At 44.9% G+C, this 13032-nt stretch overlaps 1 protein-coding gene and 1 long non-coding RNA gene across 3 annotated transcripts in view; one reads left to right on the top strand and one right to left on the bottom strand.

The window, feature by feature from the left end:
• Positions 1–13032, bottom strand: part of Dchs2 (dachsous cadherin-related 2) — a 189409-nt gene that overhangs the window by 74374 nt on the left and 102003 nt on the right. For both annotated transcript variants that reach the window (XM_026785466.1, XM_026785495.1), the window contains exon 3: positions 8646–8877. In XM_026785466.1, coding sequence (XP_026641267.1) covers positions 8646–8877 — 232 coding nt within the window. The remainder of the gene's footprint in view (positions 1–8645; positions 8878–13032) is intronic.
• Positions 10747–12967, top strand: LOC113457560. The gene is made up of 3 exons (XR_003378110.1): positions 10747–10964; positions 11538–11835; positions 12837–12967. It is a non-coding gene; the product is annotated as an uncharacterized LOC113457560 (long non-coding RNA).

Here is a 13032-nt window from a genome sequence, read left to right as displayed (position 1 = left end):
GGTCTCCTTTATATAGCCCACATAAAGTTTACAGTTCCTGAGGAAAACAGGGTTTGCTGTTTATTTTACAGCTCAAACTTTCATTTGGGTTCTTATTATAAATACCTACCTAATATTGTCCACCCCAGATCTGATTCTCTGAAATCACTGGGTTTTCTACAACTTGCCATACCAATTGGAGCTGTCCTATATAGTGCCAGAGCCCATGTTCCCTCTGACCTAGCATGGTTATTCTAGATTCTGACACCTTGCACGGTTGTGATAGATTTTGCACAGTTCTCACTATGGCAATTATGTTCAGCACATAAAGATTTTCCTGAGTTACCCTTTCTTTTGGAAAACACATGGTCTCTTTGATGTGGCAGAGTAGTTGAGAAGGCAATGCTGTGTGTTTAGAATATGGAAGGCCCTGGGTCCAACCCTAATATCCGCCCTTCCCACCAAGAAAATAAAAAAGAAATAAGAGAATAAAAAGCAAAACATTGATCCTTTGACCCACAGAAGGTTTTTGTTTGTTTGTTTGTTGTTGTTATGTTAACTGAAGAGTCCAGGAAAAGCAGCAGAAAGGGAACAATCATCAGGCACGCATGCCTGGGTCAAGGACATCTTGTTGAATGAACACTCGTCACTTGATGGAGGAGAGAATTGATGAAGCTGTGACTCTGTATGCCGAACATTACAAATGTCCACTTTCTTTAAAAGATTGAACCCCAGAAAAGACCTAGAAATCTAGGAGAGTCAGAATGTTTGAATTCAACCTTCTTTTTGTTCAGCTTTCCTGGAACATAGCTGACAAAGAGAAAGTAGAATTTAAGTCCAGTGTGTGTGTGTGTGTGTGTGTGTGTGTGTGTGTGAGTGAAAGACAGAGAGAGAGAGAGAGAGAGAGAGAGAGAGAGAGAGAGAGAGAGTTGCTTGCAGGCTTACGTGGGTCTTGAGCTCAGAGATGGGTATCATCATCAACTGTTGCTTCGCAGTCTTGGGTTTTAGACAGAGTGTTTTGTTGAACCTGGAGCTTATCTTGCTAAACTGGCTGGCCACTAAGTCCCAGGAATACTCCTGTCTCCACTTTCCCAGTGCTGGGACTACAGGTGCACACCACCATGACCAGTTTTGTTATGGGTGCTGAAGACCCAGTTTGTATGCTCATACTTGGGCAACCAGTACTTTGTCAACACACTGTCTCCATCTCCTGTGGCTTACATTCTTAAATAAGATTAACTCTAATAAAAGTTGAAGGGCAGAAAACCTCTATAGCTAATATATGTGCCTCACATAAAATATAATTATGCATCCTATGCATACTAAATAGTAAAATCATAAATCATTATGTCTTTTTTTAGCAACTTGAAATCTGTAACTATATTTTTCTATATCTTAACACTTTGAAGCCCAGTGATTGTTTGGCTTCCATTTTTATAATCCTTGCAAATCATGTTTAGCTATTGGTACAAGGACCAACTTCAACCTTGAAAATCAGATAGTGATGAATTTACAGATCAGTGGTTATTGTGTTTTAGTATTTACATACTGAGCTGATCTGTTTTCCTTCTCAGTTTGGAACAACCTAGAATCATCTTCAAAGAGGGTTTTCATGAGGGATTGTCAGAATCAGTTTGCCCTATGAGCATGTCTGTGTGGCACTCTCTGGCGTTTAGCTGATGTGGGAAGAGCCAGAACCCTGTCTGAATCATTATTCCTCTTCAGGGGATCCTGAACAATACAAGACAAAGTCAGCTAAGAGCCAGCAAGCAAGCAAGAATGTGCAGGGTTTTCTCTTTGCTCTTGACTGTGGATACGATGTGAACATCTTCTTGAGTCCGGCTCCTCAGTAAAGTTCTATGATCTGGCCCTGTAAGTTAAATAAACTCTTTTTGCCTAAAGTAGCCTGATCTAGGACATTTTATCACACCCACTAGGAATGAAACTAGGACTCTGCCAAGTCCTTATCCGCGTTGTCCTTTGTCTACGTTCTGCATGATGTAACAATTTTATTTTTTAAAATCCCATTTATTAGGATGAAATGGGCTTTAGATTGATAAAGAAGCAAACGTGTAAAATGAAGATCGTCTTTCAACAGAACCTGCCATATAATTTTAAGTACGTGTCATAGCTAGTTCAGCAAGATTAACTTCCAGAATCAAATATTTTGGAAAGATGAGATAACCTTAACCATGGAATAAACCCTCATTATAAAATAATCTGTAGGTTATTAACCTAACTAAGCTGTAACACATGGGCTTATGGGAAAGAACAGAAATAAGAACAAAGGCCAGAATTATCCCCTAATATGGAACCTAAAATAAGTAGTTCAAAACAGTAGTAACCCAGACTATATAATATCAACACCAATTCCTTATCAAATATTGATAGCTGAAATGTCTCTTATATATTCATTCTGTGATATGGAAACTTACCAACTACTTGAGGAATTAGTTGTAGCAACAAAAAGAACTAGAATGGACATTTTACTTCATGTTGAGAACCAAAGAGCTTCTTAAGAAAAAACTACATTTAATGAGATATTCCACTAAGCTATTTGATTGAAAAAGGCAAGTTCAAAGGTCAGTAGCTAATTTGGTGCTTCATATTGGCTTATATAGAAAGTCACATTGAGAGCTAGTTCTTATCCCTGTTTACTTGAACAAGAGAACCTGTATTTATCTTACCTTTTCTCCTTAAACTTAAAAGCAGTCTCAATTATAGAAAGAAAACATGAATAATAAGAAAACAAGGAATAATAAAAAATAAGAAAATCAAGTGTCAGGTCTATTACTGTGTCTGCGAGTAAGTCAAATTCATAGGGCATCTGAATTGTATTTTGCACTTGGACATAAAAATATGTTCATCTAGTAAAGTTGCTAAAAATCTCAAGAAGGCAGTGTATGGAAAAGATGCTTAAAATAGTATGTGAGACAGGATCTTAACCACATTTTCTGTATTGTGTTGGTTTGAAAGAAAATGGCCCTCAAAGGGAGTGGCACTATTAGGAGGTGTGGCTTTGTTGGAGTGGGTGTGGCCTTGTGGGAGGAAGTGTGTCACTGTGTGGGTGGGCTTTGAGGTCTCCTATGCTCAAATTATGCCCAGTGTCACAGTTTGGCTGCTGTTGCCTGCGTGTTAAGATGTAGAACACTCAACCCCTTCTCCAACACCAAGTCTGCCTGCATGCCGTCATGCTTCCCACCATGATGATCATGACTGAACCTCTGAAACTGTAAGTCACCCAGCTAAATGTTGTCCTTTGTAAACACTTCTGGGGTCATGGTGTCTCTTCACAGCAACTGGAGCCCTAACTTAGACACATACATTGCCTCTTTCCCCTTTGATCACATCACCAGAACCCTTAGAGTTCAATTCCTTCCTCCACTCAGCGAGGCATTGATTTGTTTGTGAAGGTCTTTCCATTTCTGTGAGCCTATGCTCCTGTACTGAAAGCACTCATGAGAAAATTCTCTAACATGCTTGTGTTTCATTTGAAAACAACATTTATTCATTAGGTGCTCATTATTAATTTCAGAGTCTGTCTCGCATGTACAAGAGAAGTCATTTATTCGGCACGGGCAGGCTCACATCCCTTATAAAATGAGGTATGGTATTAATTTATTAACCACACAGCAGAACATCAAATGTTAAGCACAGGAGAACGGCGATCATGATGGATTATGAGAATCGTTGCGTGGTAAGTATCTGAGCATAGAGCTAACATTAGGAAAGAATCTGCCCTGGAAACAAAGAAAAACAGCCCTGCTGTGTAACTTATCATCTGTACTAGATCCTTACAATTCACACAAAAGGCAGACGGCAGTAACACTGCAGCACCGCCGCCCTGGGCTCGCAGCTGGCTGCCCATCTGATTATTTATTTTTCTGTAGTGCAAAGCTTGAACTTTGTGTATGCTACAACCAAACTTAGGTTGGGTAGCATACACCTAGCCCTCAGAGGGATGTCTGCCTGTGCCATTCAGTGATGTCCTCCACACACCTAGACCAGCGTCCGGGACATCAACATTGTAAATATGTTGCATGGATGGTCTAGATTTCATTTTCTACCTTAAATAAATGAGAATGTGTGTGTGCATGTGTGTGTGTGTGTGTGCGTGCATGTGTGTGTGTGCGTGTGTGTATGTGTGCATGCGTGCATGTGTGTGCACATGTGTGTGCATGTGTACGCGAGTGTGTGCATGCACATGTATATGTGTGCGTATGTATGTGTGTGTACGTGTGTATACATGTGCGTGTGTGTGCATGTGTATACGTGTCTGTGTGCATGCACATGTATATGTGTGCGTATGCATGTGTGTATGTGTGTGTATGCATGTGCGTGTGTGTGCATGTGTATATGTGTGTATGTGTGCGTGCGTGCATGTGTGTGCATGTGTACGCACGTGTGTGCATTCACATGTATGTGTGCGTATGTATGTGTGTGCGTGTGTGTATGCGTGTGCGTGTGTGTGCGCATGCATGTGTGTGCATGTGTACGCGTATCTGTGTGCATGCACATGTATATTGTGCATGTGTGTGTGTGTGTGTGTGTGTGTGTATAGGTTACAGGTCTACATCAGATGTTTCCTTCAGTTGCTCTCCACCTTATGTTTTTGAGACAATGTCTCTCACTGAACTGGCAGCCAGCCAGCTCTCAGGATCCTCTTTGCACAGATAGCTCCAGATAAGATTATAGACCCTGAACTGGCAATTAGAACCAAGTAAATAAGACAAAATCGAAGATAACCGATGGCTCTTTGATTCTACTGTGAAGAGTACTTAAAAATGGAGCCTGCCGGTTGTCGTGGTGTACACCAGGAAGGAAAGTATGCTAAGGAGACAGAGGCAGGGGGATCATCACAACTAGAGGCTCAGGAAGATTTTCACCTTGGATCAACAGGATGGCTTGCCTGCCAGGGTATTTGCAGCCAAACACGAAAATCTGAGTTGGATCCCTGGAACCCACAGGGTGAAAGGAAAGAATTGTGTTTTGCAACTTTTTCTCTGAGCTCCACATATGACCATATACACAGCACAACCCCATGTGCACACACACACACACACACACACACACACACACACACACACACACTGTAAAAACTGATTCTAGCAGAATGAAAACATCTATGTGTAAGTTATAAATAGAATACAAATACCCGAGAGAGGAGCTATTAATAAACCTGCTTCTTGTGTTTATTCCTCTTAAAACTCAAAGCAGAGTGGTCAGCTTCTTGCCCACATCAAAGCAAGCCAGTGGACTGAGAAGGAGAGCAACGACGGCTCCAGTCAGCATCTCTCGCCTCATGCCTGAACGCAGTCTCCAAAAATGTTCTTTGAAGGAGCAACAAACAGAGAAAAGCAGAAACAGAACAGGAAGAGAAAGCCACAAGAGCGGACAACCACGACAATGTCACATCCACTTCCAGTTTTCCTCAAACCATTTCTGTTCCCAGAAGAGCACGGTACATCTGCGCTCTGGGCTCAGTGCGTGGGTCTTGGTTGTGTCAAAGCAGATCAGTGAGTGATCTCTTTTTTTTTCTTTACAAAGCAGGAACCCCCCAACACAAATTACACAAGCTTTCAAATAGCATGCATGGTACAAAGAAGGGATGGATTAGAAAGGATGAAAGCAAGAGAGCGGTGTCCTTCAGAGATGCGTGAGCATTTCGGGAAGCTCTGATCATGTGTGCACTCATTGAGACTCAACATTTTTACACTGTAAAACAATCTCGCCTCGGCCTGCTTCTGTAAGAACTCAGGCCCCAAAGGAAGAGTTATAATCAAGGGTTACAGAGATTAGGTTGAAAAATCCCTATTGTAAACAGACTGGTCTCCACCCTGGAAAAGAAATGAATAAAGCCAGAGACAAAGAAGGAGAGAAAAATTCATCTTCACACAGGTTGCGAGAGGCTGAGCGTGCTGAAAGGAAATGGGAGGAAGGGACAGGCCCGAGCATGCTGTCACAGAGAGGATTTTAGACCAAGTTTTGTGCCTTATTATCAGCAGAATTCCTGTGCCATTCCTTGGGAGGTTGCAATAAGAATTCAAATGCTTTCCAATTATTCCTGGTGTCATTTATTTATTTATTACACAAATATTTACGGACAGAGATCATGTCTCAGGACTGTTTATTACTACCAGCTTTGGTAGGAATGGGCTTTATGGCGAGAGAAAGGTTACGAAAACACAAGGACTCTGGAACAGGACAACCATGTTTGCACATGACAACGTCTGTTCTTTAAGAACTTCTGCGTAGAAGGCACACAATGCGGCCATTACAGAAAAAATACACAGAGTCCATAAAGTCAGAAGTAGCAATCCCACTTCCGGGTACATGGCCAATGAGAATAAAATCAGTTTGCCAAAGACACAGCTGCCCTGTTCTTTTCATCATGGTCTTATTCTTAGTAAGTGGGATTTGGGAGGGACCAAGGCCCTGCCAGAAAACAGGAGAGGAAACCACCATACAGGTACGCACAGGCTAGTTAGCCTTTCAAATGATATTCCATTACTTCTGTGGTTGGGATTAATGAGTCCTGGCCTTCAGCTGCTCTTCCCTGCTAGAACCTTCTAACGGAAGTTACTAAAAGCTGTGCCTAGCTTAGAGGATCAGAGGATGGGGTTTTCACCTGTTGGCCATTGACTGCAGTGTATTTAAGCCTGCACGGTGCTAATAAAGAAGAGCTTTTGGTACCAGTGTTTAAAGGTCTGTGTGTCAGTCTGTCTCTGCGTCTGTATTCTCAACCTCCAGCCCCTCGCCCGAAGCTCACAAACTGGGATCTAGAGCATAGAGCACAGACGGGGGCCGCGATGCCCGGCATCTGTAACAGGGACATCCTGGAGGACATACTGCTAAGTGAAAAAAAAAAAAGGCCATGTATAAAAAAGACCACCACTCCCTGGCCTCACAGTGGCGGTCAAACGAAAAGGTCAATTTCACAGCAGCTGAGAACAGGATGGGAAGCTGCCAGAGGCTAAGGGTGAGGGAAACAGGGGTACCTATTTAAAGGGTGTCTTGTTTCACCCAGACAGGATGAAATTTCTGAATATCTACTGTACAAGCTGGTGACTATAGTTGATAATCATGGGAGAATCATAATTGTGCTGACTACGAAAGACTAGAAGTAGTATTAGAGGTGGGCGGAGTCACTAGCTTGATGCCAGCACTTCACAGGGGATGCAGACATTGAAAACCTTTCAGTACTCCGGATGCACACAGCAACATCTCCGTTTCTCCATGTGAACTTCTGGAACATAGCGGTGCAGTGGAGACTGCCGGTTCCCTGGACGACTTTTTCCCACAGTTAGCAATAACACTGCTCCATCCTCTAAAGGTTAAAACAAAACGTTACCAGCCCTCCTGGATCGCTCACGATTTGTGATTAAGTGCAACCGAATTCAAAATGCTGTTTGCCTGAGAAAAGCCTTCTACCCAGACGCACAACCAGCAAACCTGCCAACAACAGTAACCCAAGGCTGCTTCCGTTACAAATGTGGTCTTTGCTCTAAAAAAATTAAATAAATCTGCCTGATGTGTTCCTAGATAATGACCCACATAGAGCACTCGCTGTGATGGGCAATGGCATTTGCTGTGTAGCCAGGAAGGGAGGCACAGGGCTGCTGTGGCCTACAGGGACATCTCTTCTGTGGACAGAACGCCTAACAGCTCATTCTTCAAGCTCTTCCGGGGAGGGGCGTCTGGATGATGAGTGTGCCGTCTTTTAAAAACAACTTGCTAAATACTAAGATCCTACCTCCTGATTGTGGCTGGCGTACATATTGTTGGCAATGTTACTGCCCTATGGGCCTGAGAATGACAGCTGAGGTTCTCGGTTAAGATGAATTTTGAAAAAGCAGAGATAAGCAGACTAATTTCCTACTAAAGTATGTTTCTCTGATCTTTGAAATGTTAAGGGCTCCACGTCAGTGAGTTATTTTGAGCAAGGAAAGTTTTCCCTTGTAACGAGCACGGGGTAAATAACGCAGCCCCAAGCCGGAGGGAGCGCCCCCTGCAGGCAGGGAGGGTGACTGTGTGGCAGAGCTGGGTGAGAGGGCCAAGTGCACCGCATTTCCTGTGCAGACCATGGCTGGCTTGTCCTATCTGTGGTTGTCACAAATGAGACAATGTACAACTAGCTTGGCATCTGGCTGCCACGGTAGAGTGTCCTCTTGAAGGCTAACTGGCTGCACACACATGCAAAGCACTATTAAAGTAAAAATGCCTTCTGTCCATTTCTCAGCGCGGATAAAATAATGGGAATGAAACAAAAAACTTTGGCTTGGCTTGTAGCCTTATTTGGGGGACTGAATATCTATAATTATTTCCAATGTTATTTGAAATCTTACGTCTTATATCCAAATATTCCAAACATTATTTTGGTGACAACAGACATAGGAAGGAGAAAGTAATGTCTGAAATATTTATTTCTAGAAAACCCAGACCACTGGGTTCTTTGGAAGATAAACAGTTACTGCGTTTGGGAAATAAAAAGAATCCCAACACGGGATGATTGGCATTATTATGAAAGTGGGGTCTCTAAAGATCCCGAGATCTCGGTGAGCAGAGGTGGAACTCATCCTGGCGTTGGCGAACAAGCACCAGCCCGGTTCAGACACACAGTGGTGGCCTCTGGGCTGCTCAGGTGAAGCTGTCCCCAGATCACATACCTGTAACAGAGTCAACAGAGAAGAGTGACGGCAAGTCTCCTGGGATGAGTTCATAGGTCACGGTCCCGTACATCCCAGAGTCCCTGTCACTGGCGAGCACGCTGATGATCTCAGTGCCTGGCGGGGTCTGGCCACTGACGCTTGTCACATAGGTCGACGGGTTAAAGACAGGCGGGTTGTCATTCACATCCTCCACCTCCACCCGGACGAAAGCTTGGGCACTGAGACCACCCTGTGAGATGAACGAGCAGTGATTACAACTGGGCATCTAAGTCAGAACAATCCCCAAACAGACTTGAAACAGCAAAGTGGTGGGGAGGGGGGGCGACGTGGCCGTGTGTGATACTGAGATAAAATAACTAAAAATGACCCTAAAACAGACTTCTGAAGCAATAGAACACACATATTTCTATAAATAAATCTTGGTTGTGCTCTTGGGTTATGAATTCCTATCAACAATGAATTCCTATTGTTATGGTAAAAAACATGTCATTAGGGAATGATTTGAGGAATGGCAGCATTGACGGGAGCTGGAGTTATATTACCTGGGGAAAATGCTTCTCAAACAGGTGAAAAAAATCAAATACAAAGACTCCAAAACAAGAGTGTAGTGTCTGAGTTGGTCCGTTCAGGGACAGAAAGAAGGCACAGGCCTCACGTTAGAGGCTGGAGCATGCTATGGAGGTCACTGGGGTCGGCAGGTGACCAGGGCACTTCACCATTACAGAGTTCTGACACAGCATTGGCTCGGTTCAACTTTAGTTTCACCTGCTGGCTGAGGTGCTCAGAGCAGACAGGGAGTATTGAGGGCCGAAGCAGGGAGCAGCTGGGAGGCTGCACAGTCAGCAGGTTTGGAATGGACGGTGACCCTTGCCGAGGAAAGAGACAGCAAAGCTTCTTGTCCTTCAGCAATGGGGTCTGACTTCCAAGTTCTGGAGGGTGAGGAAGAGGCTTGGAAATGGCCTGGAACATTTGGGGCCATGTGAGATCTGGCTAGCTAACAGCTCCAAAAGAGGTAGACCATCCCCAATCTTTGTTGGGTAGAACCAGACCCTTATTGGCTTCAGTATGGTTTCCTTGAGTCGCAGAACCTGAAGAGATCAAGATGCCACTCGGCGGAAGGCTCCATTCCCTACTGGCTGGTTTCTACAGGGCTGAAAGGCACTAGTCACACGACCAGAGAAGAGAAGCAAGCATCGGTCTTAAGCAGCTGTGAGCTCTGTGAAGCGCAGTAACAGCTGTCTGAAGACATGCCCACTCATGCAGCCATGACATGGATGGATTGGGAGAGTAGCTAACCACCTTCGGATCGCATTTGAAGGGGCGATCCACAAGCTGAAACCCAGACCTGGCACCATTACTGGAGCCAAGAACCTGGGCAAGGTAGCCTATAGGCTCTAGCGGAGAAACAGCTACTACTATTTGTGAAATTAGCACAGCATTAAACTGGCTCCTTATGACTTATTGCTACCACCATAGATGAGTGCATCGCAGGCCTCCTCAGAGAAGATCACGGCGTAGAAACTCAGAGACTGCAAATGCTCAAGGCATCTGTATCGACCCGTCCTCCCAAGGCTCAGAGCTGCCTGGAGAGGAGCAGGCAGAGAGGTGACAGTTCTGAGTCAGAGGCAGTGGGTGACTACAAGATGGAGACTTACAGGCACCACTGAACAGTTCCACGTATAAACTCATGGAGGCTGTGACTGTGCCACAAATCCTTTGTGAGCTCAAGCCAGGTAAGATTCCAGCGTGGAGAGCAGAGGAGCATGAAGTCCCAGCCCTAGCTAAGGAGCTATTGTAATCCAGAGCTTCTGGGAGAGGGAGGGTCAGCCTTGTGAAGGGTGCAGACACCGGTAGGGGGACCATGCGTAGAAGAGCTGCACTTCATGGTTTGGGGGCTTGTTTGGTTTTTTTAAGAAGACACAGATTTGTGTGAATAGAGAAGGGAGAGAAAGGAGGCAGATCTGGGAGGAGCTGGGTGGTAAATATGATCAGAATATATCACACAAAATTCTCAAAGGACCAATAAAGATGACAGGAGAAGCAGTTTCTTCGCCCTGCAGTCATGTGGCTTGCTTTCTGAAATGTCCTGGTTTTCAGAAAGGTTGTACAGTCCATAAAGCCCTGGGAAGCACACCCCAGACGGTGTAGTTCTTGCTGGCTCCGCCTAAAGCAGAGAGGAGGGAGTAGACACGATGGAAAGACAACATCTCCTTGGTTCTCCCTGTTCTGAAGGAAAGCATCTGTTCTTGCTTCCCGGCCTCATTTCCACATCTATCTGGCACATCTTGAGACTCTTGATCCCGACAAAAGTCCTTGGTAAGTCACAGCAGTGCGGGGAGAGGACGTTCCTCTCGTTTGCGCCCCCTCCTCTTTTTCTTCTTTTTGCTGCCTGGCTCTGCTCTGGGGGAAGGCATCACGAAGAATGGAAAAAGGAAGGACAGCTAAGCAGGCTTGGAAAGAAAAATGGGCTACGCAGACACTCAGAACATATGTGGAGGGGACAGGCCGAGAAAGACAACAGAACTGATAAGCTAATCATGAATCCAGAAACAGCGCTCATGCCGTCCTTGGGGGATTGAATGGTTAAAGATACAATGTGATTTCCCGTGGTCTGGGTCTAATAAAGTGCCAGAGTCCAACCAGCTGCATTTAGAACTAAAGAAACAGTAGCTGGCTAGGACCACAATGAGAACAATACGAATTTACCCACCTAGCTGTGTGCTGATACAGAAAGCCAGCTAACCCGCGGGAGTCCAGAGAGAGGTGGGGAGAGGGGACGGCAGGCTGGCTAGGAGCATACAGAAAATACACTTGACATCTGGCATGGAGCATGCTGCGACTCACAATGGCCTGCCTTCTCAGCTTTGCTTGCCCTGTTTTCTTTCCTAGTTTATTTCTCCTTCAGCTTAAGCAGCTCCTTAGGTTGAAAGAAGGACCGAGAAAGTCAAACAATGAAAAGAGAGAAGACAACACAAAGGAAATCCAACACCCTTAGCCACCCCTCCGTAACAAACACCTTCATTTGGCGAGGATCCTGATATTAGGAGCCTGTGAAAACAATCGGACGCTAGCTGAACAACAGAGGGCTTAAATGTACTGTCACAGACAAGGGACCTTCTACAGGCTGAGGACGAGCTTGCGGCGTCTCTTGTGTATAGACCCAGCGAGCACCTGCTGAATGCACCAGGTGAGGGGATTTCTTCCTATAATAACCAACTGCAAATGCTTTCAGTTTGCTTTACATCGATTGCTCCCTAGGTTGTTACAATCTCACTTTTTAAGGTTCCTATGGCTTTCCTCCTACAGCGATAAGAAATTAAGGCACAGAGCAGCCCAGGGGACCAGTTGGAGGTACCAAAGACCTGAACAGCAGGTCTAACCTGGAACAAAACTGCGCTTGTCCTCTGAGCCCTTGATGATTTCTTGTAAACGTCTTGTTTCAAAATTCTGCTGTGCTATGAGCCCCTCTTCCACGGAGACCCACTTAGAGACTGAAGTAGCCCCAGTGCCTGTCACCGGCTCCATCACAGGGAAGAAGAGGAAGACAGGCTGCCAGTTTTAAGGAACGCTGTCCAGGATACAGATCCTATAGCAGCTTTCCTGTCTCACAGTGTAACAACAGAGAGTTCAAAGTGCAGGCATAAAGCTCTATCCACCCCATTTGTAAGACCAGAACTGCACAGAGGCAGCCTGACCCTAGACTAAGCTAACTCTTCTGGAAAGCATGTTAGGTGTGCTCCGGCATCTGTGATTTCACAGGTCTGCCACTGACACGAAGGACATAATACAGACAGGGCATTTACAATACTTCAGAACTGTCAGCTATAAAATCCACCACAAAACTTTCTTGAAGAGAAGGTATCTATTCTATGTCTATCCACCCCACATAGAGGGGGCAACTACAGGTCAAAGGAAGGATTCCACCAACAAAGAATTCCATCTAGCTTGGTGAACCAGTAGATTCACTGGGGGCACAGAGAGGAGCAGGGTAGCTGGGGCAGCTGCATCCCTGAAGCAGCACACCATTGGGTGATTGACAGCTCACGAAAGCTGGTATCACTTGAATCCTCTCCACAGCCTGCTCACATGACTCAAGACTGTGGGGCTTGCTGGAGATCCTTAGGCCACTGGGTGTGTTTTTGAATGGAGATTGTAGGATGCTGGCTTATTTCTCTGTGTTTCCCCTAGCAGGAGGTGATGTGCCACCATGAGCTTCTGCCATGAGTGTTTCATCTTTCCAGGAGTCCACAGAAGACGGCTTGCTCTAACAGACTTCAACCTCCAAACCATGAACTAAAATAAATCTTCTCTCTTTAAAAGCTAAGAATCTTTGATGTTTTGTTGCAGTGAAGGAAAACTGAGTATCAAAGGGAGGGCATGAAGA

The sequence above is a fragment of the Microtus ochrogaster genome, chromosome 1 (assembly GCF_000317375.1).
Source record: "Microtus ochrogaster isolate Prairie Vole_2 chromosome 1, MicOch1.0, whole genome shotgun sequence".
Taxonomy (NCBI): domain Eukaryota; kingdom Metazoa; phylum Chordata; class Mammalia; order Rodentia; family Cricetidae; genus Microtus; species Microtus ochrogaster.
Note: the sequence above shows the minus strand (reverse complement) of the source record. Positions and strands in the feature narration are given on the sequence as shown.